Below are 24,768 nucleotides of genomic sequence, written 5' to 3'. Positions count from 1 at the left end.
AGATATCACTTCTTTTTGTATTTGTATACACCATAATTATTTGTATACATATATGGCCAGCATTGGAGTTATAGGGTTATATTAACTTGTGCTTTTTTTACTACAGAGAAAGAAGAAAGACATTCAAAGCAGACTTTTAATGTTAACTACTGTATTTTTGATTTTATCAGTAATTATACAAATTTTGAAATTATTACATGCCATTTCTTTTCTACAAGTAAGTTGTGTGTAGCTGATCTCCACTGGCTCACTTGAAATGTAGCTGAACTCTCTACATGGTGACATAATAATTGTCTAGCTCAATCTTTGAAATTGTGTCCCAAAACATGTGACACTCTAAAATATATAGCTATGTACTCTATCCCATCATGAAGTATACCTGCATGTGGATTACAGTAGTTTGAATTCATGATCAATAGACTGAGCATGCTCTGCATTGGCTTGACCATAACCACATGCCAGTTGTATCCATTATTACAAATATACACATGCATGCAGTGCATATTGCAGCTGGTTGTGATGTACACAATGCTCTTGCAACAAATTACATGAATGGAACACTAGGATGAAACGTCAAAGTTTACACCATAATAACAATGTTTGATAATACACTGTTCTTGCTCAACAGGATGAAAAAGCTTATACATTGATAGAGCAGCACTTTGAAAGCTTGATGGACCACCAATCAATACCAGACAATCAGACTTGGCTGCAATGGTGCGTTGCAGTTGAGCAACAATGACAGGGTTAACGACATCTTCAAAAATGTTTTCAAATTTATTAATAGACCAGCTGTCACTATACACAGATGTAATAAATGCTTTGTACAGTAAGTCCACATTCTTATTTGGTGATTGTCTGTATCGGACAGTACCAAAATTTCCCAAGTCAATGGCTAATGTCCTACTCCATGTTGGATGAACACTGAAATGCTCTGTAAGATTTACCGCACACTCCATCATGTACTGAACTACATCTTCCTTAGTGGGACCAGATCTATGCATTAACACCTTTTCAGTTCTGACCATAACGCCAAAGTATTTTTTACCATTGGGATTGGTTTTCTTTAAATATTTTTCACTCAGCTGTATCATATTTGTGCTAGGCAGTAAGCCAACATGAAATATCCTTTTGTGACTGTTTTTATTATTTGTATAAAGGTTATCCCGATATTTAGTCATTCCTTGCCAGAGAGCAATGATCACAGTGACATCATTTGGAGCATAACTTCCCAATACATGATGGGTAAATGTTTGCATTGTCATAGGAGTGGTGCTACGAAACACAATACTCACTTCACGTATGAAATTAAACCCAAGGTCTGTGAAAAACTTTGCAGGAAATTTTTTTTTGCCATTCATTTGAGTACCTTCCAACCTCTCAGGATTAGTTACTGTAACAATATTAACAAATCCATCATTGTATTCTGAGTAACCAGCTGTATGACCACACTTCTCTCCACATGGTAGAACAAGAATTGTGTTTTGGGGGCTACCTGTCAAAAACTCTTCCCATGTTACTAGCTCAGCATGTCCATACTTAGTTGATTGTCTATTGTACAGATCTCTATCATAAAGATCACTAAATGCCATAGGATTAGGATCTCCCTTTACAAAAGGAAAGAAATCAAATGTTTTATTAGAAATGTATGGCTCAACAACTTTCATGTTAACGGTACTTGCCCAGTATTGGAGACTATAGAGGTTCCTGATCGCTGCTGTTTGTTGCTCCATTACTCTGAATGGCAGTATGTATCCCTGTGTATTTTGTGACCCTGTGTGCAATTTTGAATTGAAGTGTAGATTATGAGATGAGTGCTTGGTAGAAGTTTTTTCTGCTTGCCATCTTCTGGCTTCACCATGAATAGATATCTCTTCTCTTCTGACTTCCCCATATGTCATAGAGTCATCTTGAATATAATAAATAACACCAATTAGCATACTCAGGAAGATGATGAAGGCAATGGTATAAATGATTCTAGTTGAAAACATAGTACCCCCTCACTTTTCCTATAAGAAAATAAAATTTATTTCTGGATACAGTTAAACAAACTAAATAAAGTACAACAATATATGCAAACTACCAACAACAACCAAATCAAAATACAAAGACTTATGGCAGCATAAACAAACCTGTTAATAACAATTAACAAAAATTCAAATAGGAAGAAATTGACAAATGTATTAGGTTAATTACATTGTCAGTTCACATGCATGAACTCTTAGTGGCATGCAAAAAGTTCTTTGATAACTGATTTCTATGCTGCAGGCTAAAGGATTAGTGACACTCAAAGGCCATCTATACCGGTATACGAATTGTCGGTTGAATATTGCATTTGCTGCAAGGAAGAACACAAGTGAGCCATGAGGCTTCAAAATACTCCACTACACATTTGCACCATGGTAATGCAACAGAGGTGGATTTCTAGAGACGTGTACAATGTAGGAATTTTCGCAGACTGGCAACTAGCCAGCTGATTGAACGTGGACATCTAGGTGCCCAGATGTCGTCTATGTATATTTATTTCAATTTGAGTGCATCAGGAGGTCTTAAGATTCCTATATTTAGACTGGAGTCTCCATACAATTTGCTCTGGTAATAACCATATATCCCATCGTTCCCTGCCATCATTCACTGCCATACATGCAGTGATTTGACAAATTCTACCATGCCCGCTAACAGCTTGGCATAAAACCCTTGAGGTGCCGATTAGTTTTCGGCGTCGGTCAAGACTAGCTAAATATCTAATCTTTTGCTATTATATGGGGTACCCCATGGGATAGGTGCCAGATCCGATCCAGGCAATTAATAGGCCAGTATCCTTAACTTGTATTTGCTGTAAAATCTTAGAACATATTGTATATCCCAGCATTACCAAACACTTACAGTACCATGAAGTTTTATGTGATGGGCAACATGGATTTCGACAGAAACAAAGCTGTGAATCACAACTGATCACCACCATTAATGATTTTGCCAAGTGCCTTAATGAGAAGAGTCAATGTGATGTCCTCCTGTTAGACTTTCATAAGGCCTTTGACAAGGTACCTCATGCACGCCTTTTCCAAAAACTTCACCATTATGGAATTCATGGAGCACTACTACTTTGGCTTAAATCTTTCTTAACCGATAGATCACCATTATGTCATACTAGATAACCAAAAGAGCCATCCAACCCCAGTATCATCGGGAGTTCCTCAAGGCACGGTGCTAGCCCCACTGCTCTTTCTATTGTATATAAATGATTTACCTTCTCGAGTACGCTCTAAAGTAAAGTTGTATGCCGATGATGTATTACTCTACTCCTACATTAAATCTGAATCTGATTGTCATGCATTACAAGAAGACCTACATGTAGAGACCTACATGTAGATGCTCTCACACAATGGGCACGTATTTGGCAGATGGAGTTTAACCCCAGCAAATGTGAATTCTTGAGAGCTACCAATAAGAAAAACCCCATTGTCTTTAATTACTGCATTGAAACTGTACCTATTGCCTAAGTTGCTCATACCAAATACCTTGGCATAACAATTTCAAGCAACCTTTCATGGAATGAGCATGTCCAAAGGATTACCAACAAGGCCAAACAAGTAAACAACTTTTTTTATCTCAACTTACACGAATGTCCTACTCACATTAAATGTAATTGTTTCAAGATTATGGTTCGTCCAATCATCAAATTAGTCTCGCGTGCCAGACGGTTTGTGTGGGGGCGGTATATTTGCCGCCCCCACACAAACCGTCTGGCACGCAAGACTATCATCAAATATGCTGCGTCTGCTTGGGATCCCCACACCTTGTTGAATATAAACAAGCTAGAATCAATCCAGAGAAATGCTGCTAGATTTTGCTTTAATGAGTTTTCAAGATATTCAAGTGTAAGCTACTAACATGTTGTCTTCTCTTAGTCTACCATTGTTACAGACAAGAAGAACCCAAGCTAAATTAAGTACTTTTTACAAAATAATTAACGGATATTTGATTGTGCCTACAGATGATCTTACCCCTAAACTTTCAAGTTTAAGGAGTGGCTACTATCGCCAACCAATGACTCTAATTGATGCATACAAATTTTCCTTTTTCCCATCAACCATCAAATTATGGAACCAACTCCCTGCTGATGTAATTAATTCCTCTACCCCTAATGAGTTTTGTAATAACTTAAGTAATTTTTATGATCACACCTGTGCGTTATAATCTTTTGATTGCTGCACAGTAATAAATATAATATGTGACCGGGCCTGCGAAAACAGGGCATGTGGGCACAAACTACACCCTATCACACTAAAGGTTATATTTCAGCAATGGAACAGAATATTTGCATTCTGTAACTTGCATCGTAAAGCCAATTAACTGCTGACCATGTGTTAAAATTATCATTGCCATAGCATATTAGTATTAAAAGTTATCCCATCCAAAAACAGCTTATAGCTGTAAAAAAAGTGCGCGTCCAAGTAAAGCAGAGTTAACTGCGACAAAAAGTAATGATATCATAATGCGGCCATGTGCGAGGTGTGCAAGTTGTAATATTAGCTAATCAGATAATACAATGTTATTGTTAAAGTGTTAATGAGAACTATGTGATGCTGCTAGTTTTGAAGTGTGTGAGCATCTTCATAAATGCCACATAAATTTAATTCTCAATAAAGCAATGTGTATAGATTCTCTGATAGTAATAAATAGTTTGAGTTTGGCCACCTTTCCTTTGTTCGTAGCATTGCTGTATACAGGAAAGGCGGCCAAACTCAAACTATTTATTACTATCAGAGAATCTATACACATTGCTTTATTGAGAATTAAATTTATGTGGCATTTATGAAGATGCTCACACACTTCAAAACTAGCAGCATCACATAGTTCTCATTAACACTTTAACAATAACATTGTATTATCTGATTAGCTAATATTACAACTTGCACACCTCGCACATGGCCGCATTATGATATCATTACTTTTTGTCGCAGTTAACTCTGCTTTACTTGGACGCGCACTTTTTTTACAGCTATAAGCTGTTTTTGGATGGGATTTCAATACTTTTTGTTAGAATAAGCAATGCACTGTTGATAACAGTAGGTGAGTCAGTAGTTTCCATGGTTTTGACAGAAACCCCAGATTACAGTGACAGAATATTAAAATATAACTGTAATTTTAGTGGCCAGGGCCGCCCACATTGGGGGTAACTGGGGTATTTTTCCCCCTACCACAGCCTGAAAGGGGCCACTTGAATACCTGTTTAAAGAAAGATCGATATACTCTAATAGAGCAGTCAGGATCTAGACCCTTCCTTGCCCCTGGGCCCCTCTTTAACTCTTTTCCCTGGGCCCTCTAATTTCTCTGGACGGCCCTGTTAGTGGCATGCAACTGCAGTCAACTAACACCCATTTTAACTAGTAAACCCTTAACAACACTTTGCCTTTCATCTTGTACTGCATTGAAACGATCAAGATACTCTATTAGAGCAGTCACAAAACAGCTGTAACACAGCCATAGGCGGCGGAAAGGGGGGGCTTAGCCCCCCCTCAGAATGATATCACACCGAAATTATCTTTCTTGGAGTGGGGCTGAAAACCGTGATAAAGATCGAGATACTCTAATAGAGCAGTCACTCTAATAAAGTATTCAGTGTGTAGCGAGCTATGTAAGGATTTTTATGTAGTTTATCAGCTAGAAATGGTAGCTGGTGAGGTGGAAGCTCTTGTCAGTTGGTTGCGACCTTTTTTTTTTTTTTTTTTTTTTTTTTTTGGTCTCACCTTACTAAACTATAGAAATAAGTCTGGGTCAGCCCAGCCCCCCTCATATCAACTACTTGCTCCACCGCTGAACACAGCAATCAATATTTAGCATAGTTACAACTTCTGCTTAGCATCGGATTGTATAGTTTAAATTACTAGCTACTTACAGACTTTACAATATAAAAATATGGCACTTGTAGAAATGTGACTGTTTTATTAGAGTATCTCGATCTACTTCAAGCATTGACTAATTCAAGTGAAGAAGCTACGCCCCTGCCAAGAGATCTTGTGAAATGAAATGAGAATAGTAAAGAAAAGGCAAGTATGTACAGAGACAATAGAGGGGCGCGTAATTATGTCCTGTTGTAAATAAACGCCTTTAAAATTTATATTACTACTAAATAAACGCACCAGAATAGGCTTGTGTGGCTGTTGTCTCCAAGGTTGTCTCATTATTTGTCTTTTCGTGTTGAAGGGATTTAGTCGCAATTGGTGAGTTTAACTATACATGTATTTGTGTTGTAAAACTTAATTGTAAAAAGGCGATTAGCACATATCATGATAAACATGTATTTGTCACAGTAGAGTCTCTCACGAAGTCACGATTATTATGGGACATTGGACCAGGGTAAAAAATTTACTGCTATATTTAGAGGTTGTAGCGTTTGTATATCTTAGTATCTTAATAAATAATCCCCCATGATCACTAATCACTAATAGTACAGTGAAAACTGGTCATTATTCAGGCCGTAGGGACAAAATTTTCTAACCTTGCCTTTTAAAGAGGTGGCTGCATTATGCGGCCTTAAAAAAAGGTAAGAAGCATGCTGTTCTAACTGGCTATAGAGATGGATTTAGTGTATGACAGCGTATGAGACAGTGAGTGCTGGCAGCAAGGGGGCAGCCAATCTGTTAGAGCACCAAAAGCACTGCTTCAGACATAGGCAGTTGACTGTCAGCCCCAAGTGTAAAAAGTTTCACTGTTGGTCCTTATAAGCTCCTGATGAAGAAAGTGATGATGTCATTATCCATAGGATATATTTTTCAGAGTATCCATTTCAGTTCTACAATATAGTAGCCAAGCATAAGATGAACATAACACAGCATTCCAGTAGTTTAGTGGTGACCACAACACTGCCTGAGTTAAACTGTGGTGAGATTTGAGACTACCAGAAGCCCTGGAATGTCTTCAACACATGAAATACCAAATATCTAATGCCTGGCTTTCATCCATAGTGGACCTGTCTTGGTGGCCACTTGTACAGAAGGGAAACAGCTAGTTGCCACACCCCTTAATTATCAATTTGTAAAATCGTTAGCAAAATTGTGTGTGCGAGCAAGTGCGATGTGGCAGTGCCGTGTATATGGTTGCTGCCTAGCAGTGACACATCACGAGTATTGAAGTCACAATGCGCTACTGTATCATCCATCTAAATACAATCTCTGAATGTGTCATTTTGTGTAGAGAGCAATCTTCCACAAGAAGTGACCTGCAGGTTTCAGTGTATATTGTTAACCATTAATATTGTTCACAATATTGTGAACTATATGTACAGTGAAACCTCACTTAGTGGCCACCTCTTTAATAAGACCACCTCATTATATTGGCCACCTCTAGTAGGTCCCAAATATAGCTAAGCATTACTTATGACCTCATTAATAAGGCCACCTTGTTATTCAGGCCAAATTTTTTGGTCCCACAGCCTGCCATATTAATGAGGTTTCATTGTACTTATGTGAATTTTTATTTTTTGTAACTTTTCTTCAGGTTTACTGATGGGCACTATGAAGCATTGTTGACTGGTACGTGTATAATGTGGTGACTTGAAATGCTAAAACAGTACGTAGCGTGTCTTGTATGTACATGTAATGTGTTGTAATGTGTCCACACATCCACACATCTTAGAAATAAATGTAATTGTATTCTCTATAAATAGTCAGTTCCATTGTGCCACTGGGTCATAAGTTGGTTGAGTATGGATCATCCAGGGCACTTGAGTCACATTTTGTCCTGGCCAAGTGGATCTCATCCACTGACAGAATATACAGGATCAGATCACGTGTATAAATTACGGTGGAACTTGTTTATTGCCACCTTCACTCATTCAGCAGGTAACAGTGTATAAATTCTCAATTGGAATTGGCTTTTCAAGAGTGGTTGTCTTTCTATACTAGTGGCCATTAAGATAGATTGTACTGATAGAGTGTACATACTAGAGATGCAACAATATCCTCCACTTAGTGTCGTTTGATAGTGATGCAATGGAGACTATGTATTATTGCATTTAAATACTATACTATTATATTGCAACTCTAGCACGTATTTATAACAGGAATGTTTGTTAACCGTTTAGACATACTGGAGCCACACCCACTCATCTGGATTCTACAAATGGAGTCATACCAACTTGTTGTCATCATACTCACTCGTTACTCCCATTGTGTTTGGATGAATATACATGCCGTCATGTGAGACTTGCTACCATGGCGGGCCACTGGAAAACATTTGCATAGCAGTTATATTACAGTCATTATTGTACAATTCTTACATTATTGTTGTGAAAAGTGTTTGGTATTCATGTGTCTCCTCTGTATGTTGTAATTACATGTGTAATTTTGTGTGGGGGTGCTATAAAATGCAATAATGCATGGTGACAATTGTATTAGGCGATTTTGCACACTTCCTTTTAAGCTAGCTACATGTGCTAATTACTCACAGCTTGTGTCAACAACTGGTAACCGCAGTTGTACTCTTGTGTCATTCTTTAAGCCGCGCCCTTAGAGGACAAATTATGTGGGGGCGACTAATTTCAAAACGAAGGATGGTATGCAGCACCATAGATTAGCTATATCTATGGACTATAATCTATGGCAGCACACTTCTTGGTGGCTATATGTACTGATTAACTACATAGAGCGCCAGTTCATCAATACCCAGAGACCGCAGTTGTGCTCTGCGTCATTCTTTAAATTCCGAGTAAAATTCTTAGAGAGCAAATGACGTGGGGGCGACTAAATTCAAATTTCAAACTAGCCATTCTCGAAAACAAATGTTTCAATCTGAACGAAACTTTCAGAACAGTTTAAAGACACATTGCCCTACATGCCAAGCGAGTATTGCGGAAAACAACAATCTGGGATTTGTATTTGGCCTCTAGGTCGACTGAGGACGACTGAAACTTCGTTTGGTGCTGAAATCACGACTGTAGGGTAATCATGTATGGTGAAATCGATGATGTGAATCTTGAGGTGATTGAGTGAATACTGAAGCGATAACAGGGCGATCAATGTTCGGAATGCACAAAGGAACGCAAGGCATACACCTGCGGTTGCGTCTAACCGCATGCGATAAAAAAAATAAAAAAATAAAAAATGAAACGTCCCCTTTCATGTCGGCAATCTCGATCACGAAACAATCGGCATGGATTTGCTTCACTGCTTGTGTGGTAGTTACTAGTGACACGATGAGTTCAACTCCAGAGTTTCAGAGGGATAGCGTAAGTGACGGGTGGATTACAGGAAGGCCAAATTTGAGAACGTTCGTTCTTGTAAAATCCTCACGTAGTGGTCGCGTCATTTATTGTCTGCGGCGCGCGTTTCTGCTTTACTGGCCGCGCGACTCACTACCGTGAGTCTTGATAAGTGAAGGAAATTTGAAAAAGTAGGAAAAAATCATGTATAGTATATTAACGTCGACACTCTCATCAGCCTGCATCAGCCGACTTACCGAACTAGAAGCCAGGCAGTGAGCTACTAGACAAGATCCGGCTCTGGGTTCACTGGTTCATTCACAGTCAACGGTTGAAAACTGAATGCCGCGCACAGCAAAGTCTGTAGATCACTGTACACACCCAGTAACCGCAGAATCACAAAGGCAAGGGCGGGCGCCCTGTAAGTTTCAAGCCGCATAATTGTTAGGTTGGGGTGAAGGACACGCCGGTACTCACGCCGGTACTCGCGCCGGTATACCTGTGATTATGATCACTTCGCAGTTCTACTCACTCAACCCCGCGCACAGTGGTCAAGTGAAAAAGACGGATAATGCGTAAGTCACTAAGGTAAGTAAGGGGGTTTCCGGACAGCTGTGGTTTCCGGACATTTCACCGTCAACTTGCTCTTACATCACACAAACGAAACCGATTTTGCTGAAATTTGGAGCTAGCAATGCTGTAACATTACTCTCTTCGATAGTGGTATAAACAGACTCCAAACGCTTTTGACTGTAGCAGGGGCTTGCGAACTCCTAAAAGATGCATTAGTATTTTCTCTCAAAAACTTTTTTTGAGAACCCTCACGACAAAATTAAACCCAATAAGCATGAATAACGGAATCCACTACACTTAGCAATCATTGTTTGTGATGTATCAAGCCTGTAAAGTTGTTACAAACACTGCACACAGTAGCATTACCGAGCATTACGCTGTTTCGTACCGGGGTTTTCAAGTCCGTTGTCCTATTATAATTGCGCATGCGCTAAAAACCTACTAACCGAAGGGCCATTCACTGGTGATAAAGGAGTCACAACAACACAGTGAGTAATAGTTTTACCACATTTACAATCATCGATCATAATAGGGCACACACAGTTACCTGATCTCACTTGAATCTGCCATTTCTTTCGCACTGCTAAGCGCATGCGCCAAAATACATAGGACAACGGACTTGAAAACCCCGGTATTGTAAACATGCATGCACGCATGCACACAAAATGAATTTGAATTTCTGAGCGGGAACTTCAATAGCTATTTACCTATTTAGCATGAAGAAGAGTTATAGTGGGAACGACATTGAGAAGGCACTTTCTGAGGTTCGTAAAATGGATGGATTGACTGCTCGTGCAGCAGCAAGGAAGTATGGTTTGGCTTCCAGTACATTGCATGATCATTTACATGGAACTGTAAAGAAAGTTGGAGCTGGTGGTCCGACTGTATTGACCATGTCTGAAGAGAGAGAAATTGCCATGACATGCGTTGCACTTGCTGAGATAGGGTTTGGAATAACTCGTGCACTGGTTGAAGTAGTTATATTTGACTACCTGAAAGATAATGGTATTGAGAATCCCTTTCATGGAGGAGTACCTGGGAAAGATTGGTGGCAACACTTTAAGAGAAGGTGGCCAATGATCAGTGAAAGGAAGCCTCAGCATTTAAGCTTAAAAAGGGCTCAAGCAGGGAATGAAGAGATTCTGAGAGCTTGGTTTGATAAGGTGAAGGAGGCACTATCCAAGAACCGCTTACAGATTGATGATGAGGCTATTTCTACTAGGCTATGGAACTGTGATGAAACAGCCTTTTGTACTTCAGTGTCCTCCCAGAAACTGTTAGCAAGACGTGGAATGAGGACAGTCCATGAGATTGGAGGTGGATCAGGTCGGCAGTATATCACAGTGCATTGTGCTGGTAATGCTCATGGGGAAAGGCTGCCACCATTTATTCTCTACAAGGGGAAAAATATGTATCGGAGATGGATGCAGGGTGGTCCTGCAGGTGCAGTCTATGGTATAAGTGAGTCAGGTTGGATGGATGCAAGCAACTTCTTATCATGGTTTTGTAAGTTGTTTTTACCTGCTGTGGCACATTTGACCAAAACTGCACCAGTAGTATTATTCTTTGATGGTCACTACTCGCACATCAGCATAGAACTAATTAATCAAGCTAGAGCCAATAAAGTTGTGCTTATGTGCTTTCCACCAAACACCACACACTTGCTCCAGCCTCTTGATGTTGGAGTATTTGCACCATTGAAGAATGCATGGCGAGCTATCCTTAAGCAGTACAAGCTGGAAACCAGAGGAGAACATGCCAGCAAAGAGGTTTTCCCAAGTTTAATTGCCAAGTTGTGGGAAACATCCTTCATGCCAAAACACTGCATAGGCGGATTTCGTTCTGCAGGTCTCACTCCATTCTCTCCAGAGCATGTGCTGCAAAAGCTAATGCCCATGACTGCACCAGCACTAGAGCTTGAACCAGAGCAAGACAAACAAATTGACAAGGTCAATCCAGTCAATCCACCCAAGCAACGTACAACAAAAGTTACATGCACCAGCTGTGGAAATGAAATGGTGCCCACAACTCCCACAATGAAGATGTGCATTACACCGTACTTTGCTGGTATTTTAGAAATACAGAAGCATAAGCCAAAAGTTGGGGAGAGAAACAATTTGAAAATCCGTCTTGAAGGTGAAGTGCTGACAACTGATGAGTTCATTGAGCTTCTAGAAGAGGAAAAAAGCACCAAGGAGAAGGGCAAAAGCAAAGGAAAAGCGAAGAAGTGTCACGGTGAGGAACAAGTTGCAGGTATGTGCTATTAGTGTCATACAGCTAATGCAAATAAATTTCTGTACAATGATCTCACAGTTTCCTTATTTCACAGAAGCCAGTGCAGATGTGGATGAAAATAAGTGCCAGGAGTGCGGCTGCCTTTATGATAATGATGAGCACCCTGAGGCATGGATTGGCTGTGACAATGACGATTGTGGGCGATGGTTCCACTATTGGTGTGCTGGTTTCCACAGAAAGCCGAGTTCTCGGAAGCAGTTCATCTGCAAATATTGCTGAAGACTTTCTGAGTCCATACACAACAGTGTTAATTCTGTCGAGAGTTTTGTTGATTTTCCGTCTGGGGTTCAAATCCATCCTGAAATCCGCATTCAAATCATTCACTTCTGACATTGTAAACTATATATCTCTACTTCTTATACACCTTTACATAATTGAAAATCGTTATAAGTATTAATACGAGCCATCAGTCACCAAGCCTGCCAAATGAACACAAAACTATAGTGTCCGGAAACCCCCGCCCCACAAGATTATTACAAAAATTGAAACTTTAAGTTTACGTCATTCGTTCTGCAGCCACAGTAAACGTGCAGGGCTGAACTTTTGCACGTTGATACGCCTATCTATTGGCTATCGTTATAGCCCAAAAGTATTAGAAACAGCCTTGGTTTACAGAAGATACAAGCGATTCTTTGAAGTACATGCAAAGTTTGTCCGGAAACGCCCGCCCCTACCTTATGCTCTAGGCTATCATTATATCAATGCGAGTGTCGACTAGTCTGGCGTAGCCAGACCTTCTTTTATTTTTTAAAAGGTCTGTCTACGCCAGACTAAGTGTCGACCAGAGCGATTTTTTTTGGGGTCACACTTTTCAACTTAGAAAATTTTCACGCATTATTTTTTTGAGTATGAAGCAGCTTGTGTTTGCTAATTACATGGACTGAGGATTGATCTACCATACCTGTCTCGTTAAATTTAATGATGATGCCGGGTTCTCTCAGCAGCCAACACCAGTTTGATGGTAGCCATGTGTCACAGGGATTATGAATTCTGGATAGTCACTACCTATGGTCTTGTAAAACCTGTGACTGGGATGAAGATGTTTGATCAACTACACAAATAATAATAAAACCACGCCTTCATTTAAACCATGGTATCCCGGCAGTTGTTGGCCGCCTTTTTGATTGGGGCTTACAATAATTATTGTGAATAGCTGCAATTGATGGCTTCCGAGTTGACGGAAGCGGATATTCCTAGTGCTTCCTTAGAAGGACAAGCTCCAGAAGCTCTTAAGATATAGCAGAGCTGAAGTTTTGGTTGTGTTGTCGCATGGCTATGGGGCTATCTAAGTTGAAGACAAAGAGTGATTACGTGCAACCGTTAGTGGTAGAGATAGCTTACAGCTACTGAACTGCATCATTAGCTACTGCATGTTGCTGTGTTGTGGTTAAGTTTTGTCCTTGTATTATGTCTTGTATTGAATTTAGTTGTCAATGTGCTTAGCTATACTGGCTATCTAATCAATTTGTTATTACTAGCTATCCACACTGATGGAACAGTTTTTACTTATATCTGTAGGGTCATAGCTTTTATTGATAATGGGTGGGACAAGAAAATAGATCCTGATCCTAGTAATAAAGTCATGTTTTGTTTAAAAGATGAAGTTGTGTGGATAAAAGCTTGGTGTTACCATATATAGTAGGGATGCCACGATAGTCATAACATACGACATGCCGTGACATAAAGTTCCATGATATGATACAGGTTTCTTTGTCATGACATAAATATTTCTTAATAATGCACACTTTTGTCATTTGTTATAATGTATTTAATACTAGATGGTAGGAGAAAAATACGAATAAGTATGAGGAGTGTTGTTGTTATTGCCATAGTTGTTGAAATATTGCCAGTATTTAAGTTGATATTTTGTAGACATCATTTTCATAAGTAAAATGTATTGCAAAACTAAGAATTGCTTATGTTGTGACATGTCATGACATAATCTACCATGACATATGTCATATGTCTATGTTGTGGCATCCCTACAAACTATTAATCAACTGTTGAGCATCTGTACCATTTATAATTCTCACAGATTCAATAAACATTTAGATGGTATTTAACTTAAATAATTGAGTACCCAACAAGATATCAAAGGGTTTTGAAAATTGGTCAGAAGACAACACACCATCCAAATCTGAGGAAGAAACTGAGCAGACATTACACTAGAGAGAATATCGAACTGACTCGATGGATTGCTCTCTCATTGTGAATGCGAAGAGATACAATTTGCTGAGTTTCAACCACCTCACTTGCTTCCATTGATTTCTTTCACTTAAAAAATTCAACTTGACACCAAGTGGCAGCAACAAGTATTCAATGGTGAAACACGATCCATCACTTCATCATCTTTCAGCAGCAAGCTCAGAAATCCAGATCGCTCAACTAACTGAGTGTCAGAGATACATCCAGTGTAGAGTGAAGAAACAAAAATGACATTTCCAGCTGGGTTAATAGCAATGAGTGCTATTAATATATTGGTAGATTTGCAATTGCTGTAGGTTTGGGATTGCAGTAACAAAGTTCACTCTAATTTCTGTTGCATCCAATATCGTTGTTGTGTGGGGATACAGTTCTTTACGTGAAGCCAGCATTGTGTTTTGAATTGTAGATCAATCTGGCCAGCAAAGTAGTAAACCCAAACGAAGAAAACAAAAATTTAATAAACACTCAAGAAACTGTTGATGCTGAAATTCCAAAGCGATTTGCTAAATTTTGCTTCTTTGGATTTAGTTGTAAGCAGACCAGCATTAAAAATAATTTGTCAGCTTGGCTTAAAGCACTCGGACACCCTATAGCTGCTGAGTCTACATGGTCCCGTTGCTTGACTAAGTTCCATTTCTTTCATCTCATTACACCTCATTATAGTGGCCACATCTATGAAACCCAGATGTATTTTCCATAATTTCTCATTGATTTGATTTTCGTTGATGTGGCCACCTCATTAATAAGGCCAGCGGCCACGACCCAACTGATGAAACTAATGTAAAATCCTGTCAATAAAGTGGCCAGTAAGTAAGCAGGCATTAAGCCCAACACTAAACAGAAAGCCAAAATGACAAAAATTTATTTTCACACATACTACAGTTGATCAGATAAAGGAAGCTTTCTTTGCTTGTCATGATATGCACATGTAATTGACCATGAGTAACTGTTCTTCTAGAGTTCTTTAACTTATGTCCAATTTATCTATCAAAGCTGCGCTTATTTTTCTGGAATTGTGCTTTTTTAATTCTACTTGCAGTCCTTTCTGACTTATTGTATGTTTCATCTCTATCCAGCAATAGTGTACTAGCCATTATGTCGCAGTACTAAAGGCCACCTCATTAACAGGGCCACTTATTCAGGGTCCCATAGGTGGCCCATTTAATGTAGTTTATTAACCTCTTAAACAAAGACATCTTTTTACAGGTGACAAAACAAATTCCTGGTTTGGTGTAGATCAATATCTTTTGTAAATGTAAATAACATTCTCTTGTACAGGAACAGTAATAAGTCAACCACACTTGGAACTTTTAATGACCTCGTGCATGAATAGTATACTGTAATTTGCTTTTTTCATTGTAAAATAATTTTTGTATGCAAGTGCTTGTTACGTGTACGAAAATTTCTTACACGGAAATTTTTTGCATAAGATCAAACTACTCTAATAGAGCAGTCATTCACGTAAATGATATGAAAATATTGTTACATGAAAATTTTTATCACGAAAAGTTTTTGTATGAAAATAAATGAATTACGGTATGTACACATTAACCAGTGGAACTTGTGTGTACTTGATAGTTTGAAGTTTGAGACCAACTTTACTCATAGCTACAAGGAGGCTGTCCTTTAAATTGTATTCTATAGGAACAACTATTAGGTTAAATTTATGGTGGAGAGTGAAGTTCCACAGTACTTATGTGATAGTCCATTTAGCACTTCCTTCAGATGTATACAATGCAAGTGAGGGTTGTAAGTGGTTTAGTACTGCTGATCCAGTTGACCCACCAACCCAAATAGAAATTTGGTGAAATTAAGTAAATCAAGTGGGCATCAAGAGCTAAAATTATAGTCATTTTGGCACAAGTTCCAAGTTAGTTCTACATTCATAGCATTATTTTACCAACAGAAGAATTGTCTGCAAGAGAAATAAACGAGTAGCTACAAGTACCAAAGAGTATTAGGTGGCCATTGCACCCTTGCTTGACGTCATACAGACTAGTTGCCTACAATTCCCTAAGTGGACATGATACTATGCAGACAGTAGCATATAATGTGGGTGTAGCTCCTAAAGACACCAAAATGCACTTAATGGTGAATATGGCTCCACATTAAGTTTCTTGACAAGATGTACTCCATATCATGCCTTCGTATTTCTTTCTGAACAAGTAGTAAGTCAACACACAACCAAAAGCACAGCTGCTTGTTCAGTAAGGTAGAGTCACTACACCAATATCCCTTGTAGAACCATCTGCAACCGGTATCAAACTTTAATCAAGCGATCAAGGAGTGAGTTTGTACTAAATTTAACAATCAAGAATCCTCAAAAGAGGCAAACAAGCACCTAAAACAACATGCCTTGCACTACTTGGCTTAAAGTCAAATGATCAAGGTCCCTATTCAGATAATATTATACGTAGTTGATCAAATATCTTGATCCCAGTCACTGGTTTTACAGGACCATAGGTAGTGACTATCCCTTTTTCAGTTATCTAGTGCCAGAATTCATAATACCTGTGACACATACCATCAAACTGGTCTCAGTGTTGGCTGCTGAGAGAACTGGGCATCACTATTAAATTTAATCAGACAAGTACGGTAGATCAATCCTCAGTCCATTTGTTTAGCAAACACAAGCTGCTTCATACTCACATGCTAATCAGTTTCACCAATAGCTGTGAATACCGCCGGGTAGCTACCTCTGTGCTGCGAAGTATTATAAATGTGAGACACCATTGACAAATCAGTTGAGGCAGCCTGTGAGAAACAAAGGTGAGATAATACCTTTTCCCTAAAGTCATTTCGCACTTCTTTTCTGCTGTCAACCTGGTGGAAAACACAACATTGAGGCTCTGTGAACTAAGTCTCTGAATCTTAGTATTCGGTGTTACATGTGCAACATTTTTTTGGAAAAAAATAATGTGTGAAAATTTTCTAAGTTGAATGTGTGCCCAAAAAAAATCACTCGGCCAGACCACTTTTTCTTCTCAGTTTGTGTTGGGTTGGGAAGATGGTCTAGCTATAGTCCAGCTATAGTCTGGTCTGTCAATACTAGGACTTGTGCAGCTGGAATGTAATTAACAGAATTGCATTCATACCTGCTACAGATCATGACTTCACTTGTGAATATGAAACCTTATCAATTTGCATTCTGTCTGGTGTATACTGGCCACTCTAAATAGATTCTCTGTTTTCCATTTTCCACTACAGCCAGCTCTAAAGATTCCATTATTCTGTATTCTTCCATTATTTGTTTTTCTTGCATACTCAGTGTACAGGTTCCATAAAATCGATCTTGTAAGATTGTCAGTTCACGTTTCAGTGTGCTATCATTTTGGCACAGATTCTTGTTTGTATTATTCCTGCCGAGGCAATTCCTGGCTTTCCTGCAACATATAAGATCAAGTAGAAGCTGAAAATGTTTTTAGGCTGTTTGCTATGGTTGTACTCAGGTAAATAATGACTTGAAAAGCTGTTAATTTCATAATGGAAATTGACCGTCCACCCACATGCAAATGTGCCTGAGAGAAGGACGAGAAACAGAAAAATTATTTAGAGTGGCCTATTCTTGCAGCTTGCACAAGTGCTAATATTGATACAGACCAGACCCTTATTCTGGCAACGCCAGACTAGTCTGACCACTCTATCAATTGTTATTCAAAATATCAGAGTATTACAAGCATGTTACAACAACTGGATTGGCCCACGCTACATGACAACCAGCTAAAACTGATGTTGATGTACAAATAATTCCACTGAGGGGTGGCCAATGCCCCCGCAAAACCCCAAAATTGTGTACCGTACAACAGGAATTGACAAAAATTTGACAAATTGTTGGTGTTGTCAATATTTAATTCATTAAGCCTTTACTGAATAAGTACCACTATTTGTATTAATTTTGTGCACTGTGTGCATATATTATAGCAACAATCGAAGTGTGAAATGACACACTGAACTTTCAACTGGACTTTTAACATGAACGAAGAATGTCAATTTTGTAGTACTTAGAAATCAAAAAGTAATAATCAACTTTGTTTATCATCTGCAATTTAACCAGATCCATATGGTTAAAGTTCTAACAGATGCTATTACATCTGCTAACGCATAGGTCATCACAAAGAGTGAAAAGAAAAGGGGATATTTTTATACTTAATAGATGCGCAACATTATAAAGTTGGGGAAAGAGCTGCTGCTAGTGGAACAACTGACACATTGCGATACTATGCTCTGACCTTTGGTTGACAGAGCCCACAGTTAGGCAACTGAAAAATAATTAAAATAATTTTACAAAGGATCTCTGAAAAAAGGAAATTTAAAGCGTTGCCTCGCAAAAAAGAAGCAGGAAACAAGTTGGACAAGCTATATGGTATGTTCCAATTTTCTGTACGTGGAAAGAAACTACATTGACTTCTCTGTCATTTCATGGTTATCCGTTGTGAATAGGATGAAAGATTCCTGAGTTGTAGGGTCATGAAATTAGAATAGTTTTCAGACAAGTCTTTTAACAGCTGATATTCATAAGTTCAGAGTTAGAAAATCGCTCAAGAATGCCTAACAATAGGTTTTGTTGTGAATCACTTTGTAGGAAATTGCTAAATTGACATGACATGGAACCTCAAACTAATTGGGGGAAAGGGTGTCATATAATCGAATAGTATGTAAAATCGAACATCCATACATTTATATACAGAGCTTTGCTCAACTACTCTAATAAAGCATACACTTGTTGACAAAATACTCTAATTGAGTAGTCAATTTAGTGTTCGATTAATCGGTGTTCAGAAAATCGAGGTTCCACTGTAAGTTTACAGCGTGTTCCTTGGTGTGTTCAACGAGCCCAGATATATTTTCCAGTTGATTGTATATAGCACTTGATCTTGTACCGTACCTATAGTAAACAAGAAAAACAAACAGCTGCCTGTGTATATATTTGGTCTCCAAAAAAAGCATTTTTGTCACTATTTCTATGCTTTAGTGGCTCATACGCACATTGGCTTGGCGTATTTACAGCAGACAAACATCACAGGATGTAGAAATAAAACAATGTAGTTTCCAGTGCTGCTTTAAAAACTCAGTCAGATACCTCCTTTAGAATCTAGGTGACAATAGATTTTGTGTCCGTGGTCGTCCGTTTCCCAATGGTTTCTGTATGTTGTTATGCCTAGCCACAGCATCCAGTAGTTGTGCAAACACAATTAAAAGATCAATTTAAATACTTTCCTTACATGCAACTGGACAATCAAACACAGTAAATAAAGAACATCTGTATACAAAGCTATAATTACTGCATGTACATCATTTGAGCCTTTCTGCTTGTGTGTTGGTTTTTTGTTTCCAGAAGAAAACAGTTTTATTAAAGTATGTAGCGATTCCTTGCCCAGGGAGCTAAAAATAGATTCATGAAACCTTTACTTCACCAGTATCACATCCAGTGGTTGTTGCAAGTATCCAGTGGCTTTGATCTTTGCAGGAGGCTAGTTTATTTTCATTGATCTGGTCAGCTGCAGTGCATAGCTTGCATTGAAATAATGCCGAATGAAGCTTAGAAATTGTGACTTAAGAATCCTTTATGCTTATTTATCTCAATGTCTGTTAGCTTCTCTCCCACAATAATAGCTAGGGATCTGCCGATTGTGCTCATTATTTTACCTTTATGCTATGTTACACTGCTCAAAAATTTGCCTATTATGCTTAAATTATGCTCAATATTTATACCTCAGTTCCCATGTTTTTCTAGTAAATTTGGACTTTATGGGAAAATAGTAAGTTGCTGAAGCACAGACTCTAAATCCTTACTTGTCAAAATGCATGTCACAGAAAAATGATATACTCTAATAGAGCAGTCAGCTACCTGATTGTTCTATTAGAGTATATTGATATTTTTCATTTTGATGAGCAAGAATTTGCACAAGTGTCCTATTATGCTAGCATTATGTTCAATGGTTTCAGGCACCTATTATGCTCATTATTATGCAGCATAATTGGCGGGTCCCTAACAATAGCTTCTTCATTAAATTTCTTCTGTCACTTTTTAGGTAGAGAGAACAAACAACTTCTACCGCAATGCTATTTTGCACCACAGATGGGGTTGAGGTTGTATTTCCTCACCACATACAACACTGATACATCTGAGCAGAGTACTGGTAGAGATAAAGGTCGAGACTCAGACCCACTGTGGCTCTTACAACTTTCTTATTGCCATTGCCTCTTCTTCAACCATGGATGTTTACTTATCTACAGAAAATGTAGTTGTGGATAGTATGGCACAAACCTTTTTACAAATTGCTGGAATGAACTGAGTGATCATGAACCACAACTTGCAAGACAGTTCAAGTCCACCTTGGATAAAATCTATGTTGTACCTTCGCAGTGCACTGAGTGATACCACCATGTCACATGAAAGCATTGCAAGAGACAGATATTCTTTGGGAAACGTGCCCTAAAATTGTGTCTTGCCCATTCATTTGTTTGACAGCCACAGTGAGAGGGTCATGTGAATCTCCTACTTCATACTCATGAGTTTGTACATGTAATAGCATGCGAGACAATTAGTATTATATTTTAGAGTGGTTTAGCCAGTCCAAGCATTTCATCAACTTTTAATTTGTCAATGTTTTTTTCTTCTGGAGAAGTGTGGATTCGTCAAATTTTACTAATGTCAAAATTTTCTGTCATTATGGTACGAGAGTCTCAATATTTACGTATTTCAGAATACAATATTACTTTTTTATTCACCAAGATGTTTTCACTAGTAGCTATTTGTGCATGAAACAAAGCAGTAGACAATTGGAGACCAGAGGAGCCTGAACAGGAGCACAGCGGCAGTCAATTACTCCAGACAGTTGTTGTAGCTACTACTCACCATCAAAGACATCTTTATCATGGATTTAATTGTGACAAGTCAATAAGTAATCCAGTAAGTGTACTGCTATCCACTTGCACTTGTTGAGATGGGTGGAAACAAAGATATCCAATTTTGTAGATGATTTTAATTGGATTTCTCAGGTGGTGCATGAGGTTCCAACCAGCGTTGAAACCGGGTCGGGTCATCCGGGTCACATTTTCCCCGGGTCATCCGGGTCTGACCCGGTTTACAATTTATCCGGGTCTGACCCGGATTGGATCACGTGAGAAACGAAATTGTTCGTTTGACGACGTGGAACTTATAAACGCTATCGCGTAGCTCTTTCGTGAGCCACACCCACTTATCGCATTACCAACATATGCTCAGCCACGCCTATTTGTTAGTAAGTGCAGTATGTAGCACGAAACTGAGGGTATCTATGGTGAGGGGTAGCTATTGTCAGTAGATAAAGACGTTTTTTTTTTTTTTTGGTCTTCAACCTACAGCTAGGCTGAAGTTGCAATATTTACTCAACACGAATCGAACGCTCAAAATGTAGACTCGTTCGCTCGCCCAAGACTAGCCGAAACACGTCTCGGCTTTAATTAATCCGGGTCAATTCGGGTCACATCCGGGTCTGACCCGGATTGCTATCCGGGTCAGTGGGTCATCCGGGTCAGCAGTAGTGACCCGGTTTCAACGTTGGTTCCAACCCATTGGCAACATTTATTCAACCATTCCATTGTCGCAGAATTGGGTAGAATTATTTTCTCTGCCTACAGGACATTAGATGGTATGGATCTATACAAGTGATGACCAACAGATGCTCTCTGACCATTTGGTTATTAATGATTGCTATTTCAAATTCATGGACTTGTTATATATATCCTGCACAATAACATATTTTAACCCAAACAAGATCTTCTGAAGCTGCCCCTATAAGTTAATAAGCTTGCTACATGAACGTATGTTCAAAATGTGACTAAATTATGGAAGTGGTTGGCAAATACACATGAATAAATTGGGATATGTATGTTTGTTAAAGATTTTACTCTGGTAGCTATACATATCTTAAGTTGTCGGGTTTTCACCATGGATGCAGCCAACTAGCTTTAAGCTATAACCACTGGTGTTACCATGATGAACAGCAACTTCTCATGACTGTACCTATGTGAATGGTTGCAAGGGGAGTGGGCAATGGTTGTCACCAGAGCAGGTTGTATGGAGACTCCAGTCTAAATGTAGGAATCTCATAGCCTCCTGATGCAGTCGAATTGAAATAAATACACGTAGACGACATCTGGGCACCTAGCTGTCCAAGTATCAAGCTTTATAAACCAGCTGGCCAGTTGCCAGAGCATTCCCAATACACCGTACAAATCTCTAGAAATCCACTTTGGTTGCATGGCTGTGGTGCACACAAATGGATAGTGGAGTATTTTGAAGCCTCATGGCTCAGCTTGTAGTAAAACGCAACATTCAACTGACAATTCCAGTATTTAGAGGGCTTTAGAGTGCCACTAAATACTTTGGCCTGTGGTAAGATAATCAGTTCTCTGTTTGAAGGGTTCATGCATGTGTGAACTGACAATGCATTTAAATTTGTCACTTTCTTCCCCTTTGAATCTTTGTTAATTGTTATTAACTCATTTGTTTATGCAGCCTTGATCCTTTGTATTTTGGCATGGTCAGTTTCCATATATTGTTGTATTTAATTTGTTTAACTGTTTCCAGAAATAAAATTTATTTCCTTATAGGAAAGTGAGGGAGTGCTATGTTTTCAACTAGACTAAGAATCATTTACGTTGTTCCCTTCATCTTCCTGAGTATGCTAATTGGTGTTATTTATTATATTCAAGATGACTCTATGACATATGGGGAAGTCAGAATGAAAGAGAAATCTATTCATGGTAAAGCCAGAAGATGTCAAGCAGAAAGAACTTCTACCAAGCACTCATCTCATAATCTACACTTCAATTCAAAATTGCACATAGGGTCAAAAAATAAACAAGGATACATACTGCCATTCAGAGTAATGGAGCAACAAACAGCAACTATCAGGAACCTCTATAGTCTCCAATACTGGGCAAGTACCGTTAACATGAAAGTTGTTGAGCCATACATTTCTAATGAAACATTTGATTTCTTTCCTTTTGTAAAGGGAGATCCTAATCCTATGGCATTTAGTGATCTTTATGATAGAGATTTTTATAACAGACAATCAACTAAGTATGGACATGCTGAGCTGGTAACATGGGAAGAGTTCTTAACAGGCAGCCCCAAAAACACAATTCTTGTTTTACCATGTGGAAAGAGGTGTAGTCATGCAGCTGGTCACTCAGAATACAATGATGGATTTGTTAGTATTGTTACTAATCCTGACAGGATAGAAGGCACTCAAATGAATGACAAAACAAAACTTCCTGTGCAAGCAATAAAGTTCTTCAAAAACCTTGGGTTTCATTTCATACGTGAAGTGAGTATTGTGTTTAGTAGCACCACTCCTATGCCAATGCAAACATTTACCCATCATGTATTGGGAAGTTATGCTCCCAATGATGTCATTGTGATTATTGCTCTCTGGCAAGGAATAACTAAACATCGGGATAACCTTGATGCAAAAGAAGAACAGAGTCACAGCAAAATATTCGATGTCGGCTTACTGCCTAGCACAAGTATGATACAACTGAGTGAAACATATTTAAAGAAAACCAATCCCAATGGTGAAAAATACTTTGGTGTTATGGTCAGAACTGAAAAGGTGTTAAAGCCTAGATATAGCCACAATAAAGAAGACGTGGTTCACTACATGATGGAGTGTGCAGAAAAACTTAAACAGCACTTGAGAATCAATGTTCATCCAACATGGAGTAGGATGTTAGCCATTGACTTGGGAGACTTTGGTACTATCCGATACAGACAATCACCAAATGAGAATATGAACTTACTGTACAAAGCATTTGTTACATCTGTCTATAATGAAAGTTGGTCTATAAATAAATTTGAAAACATTTTTGAAGATGTTGTTAACCCTGTCATTGTTGCTCAACTGCAATGCATCATTGCAGCCAAGTCTGATTGTCTGGAATTGATTGGTGGTCCATCAACCTTTCAAAGTGCTGCTCTATCAATGTATAAGATTTTTCATCCTGTTGAGCAAGAACAGTGTATTATCAAACATTGTTATTATGGTGTAAACTTTGACGTTTCATCCTAGTGTTCCATTCATGTAATTTGTTGCAAGAGCATTGTGTACATCACAACCAGTATACATTGCATGCATGACAGTATTGTGTGTATTTATAATGGATACAACTGGCATGTGGCTATGGTCAAGTCAATGTAGAGCATGTTCATTCTATTGATCATGAATTCAAACTACTGTAATCCACAGGTATACTTCATGATGGGACAGAATACACATGTACAGATGATATATATTTTAAGGTGTCACATGTTTTGGGATGCAATTTCAAAGATCAAGCTAGACAGATATATCAAAAAATTACCTGTAAATGTCAAATTTCTGACAAAACCGCATATTCAATTCATTGACTTTAACCACTTATAAATAACTTTACCACGCTTTATGCTATTGCACTGTTCTATACCATATGCGTATTTTGTACCGTACGCGTACGGTACGATT

General features: G+C 38.6%; 2 protein-coding genes and 1 long non-coding RNA gene across 3 annotated transcripts; 2 read left to right on the top strand and 1 right to left on the bottom strand.

Annotated features, from left to right (window-relative positions):
- Positions 1 to 431: 431 nt before the first annotated feature.
- On the bottom strand, positions 432 to 9,600 carry LOC136268564 (uncharacterized). The gene is made up of 2 exons (XM_066063943.1): positions 9,463 to 9,600; positions 432 to 2,009 (listed from the first exon to the last, which is right to left on the bottom strand). The coding sequence occupies exon 2, from the start codon at positions 1,989 to 1,991 to the stop codon at positions 561 to 563; it is 1,431 nt and encodes a 476-aa protein (XP_065920015.1). The 5' UTR covers positions 1,992 to 2,009; positions 9,463 to 9,600; the 3' UTR covers positions 432 to 560.
- LOC136268562 (uncharacterized) lies at positions 4,917 to 8,393 on the top strand. Its single transcript, XR_010707025.1, has 3 exons — positions 4,917 to 6,227; positions 7,504 to 7,575; positions 8,090 to 8,393. It is a non-coding gene; the product is annotated as an uncharacterized lncRNA (long non-coding RNA).
- Positions 9,601 to 9,679: 79 nt separating the features above from the next.
- Positions 9,680 to 24,496, top strand: LOC136268556 (uncharacterized). The gene is made up of 2 exons (XM_066063938.1): positions 9,680 to 9,780; positions 22,877 to 24,496. The coding sequence occupies exon 2, from the start codon at positions 22,894 to 22,896 to the stop codon at positions 24,334 to 24,336; it is 1,443 nt and encodes a 480-aa protein (XP_065920010.1). The 5' UTR covers positions 9,680 to 9,780; positions 22,877 to 22,893; the 3' UTR covers positions 24,337 to 24,496.
- The last annotated feature ends 272 nt before the right edge of the window (positions 24,497 to 24,768 follow it).

This window comes from Dysidea avara, chromosome 1, assembly GCF_963678975.1.
Source record: "Dysidea avara chromosome 1, odDysAvar1.4, whole genome shotgun sequence".
In the NCBI taxonomy this organism is placed as follows: Eukaryota; Metazoa; Porifera; class Demospongiae; order Dictyoceratida; family Dysideidae; genus Dysidea; species Dysidea avara.
The sequence above is the reverse complement of the archived record's forward strand: the minus strand, read 5'-3'. Positions and strand labels throughout refer to the sequence as shown.

Excerpts from the sequence above, each read along its gene's own strand:
- LOC136268564 (XM_066063943.1), bottom strand. The coding sequence starts at position 1,991 with ATGTTTTCAACTAGAATCATTTATACCATTGCCTTCATCATCTTCCTG.
- LOC136268556 (XM_066063938.1), top strand. The coding sequence starts at position 22,894 with ATGTTTTCAACTAGACTAAGAATCATTTACGTTGTTCCCTTCATCTTC.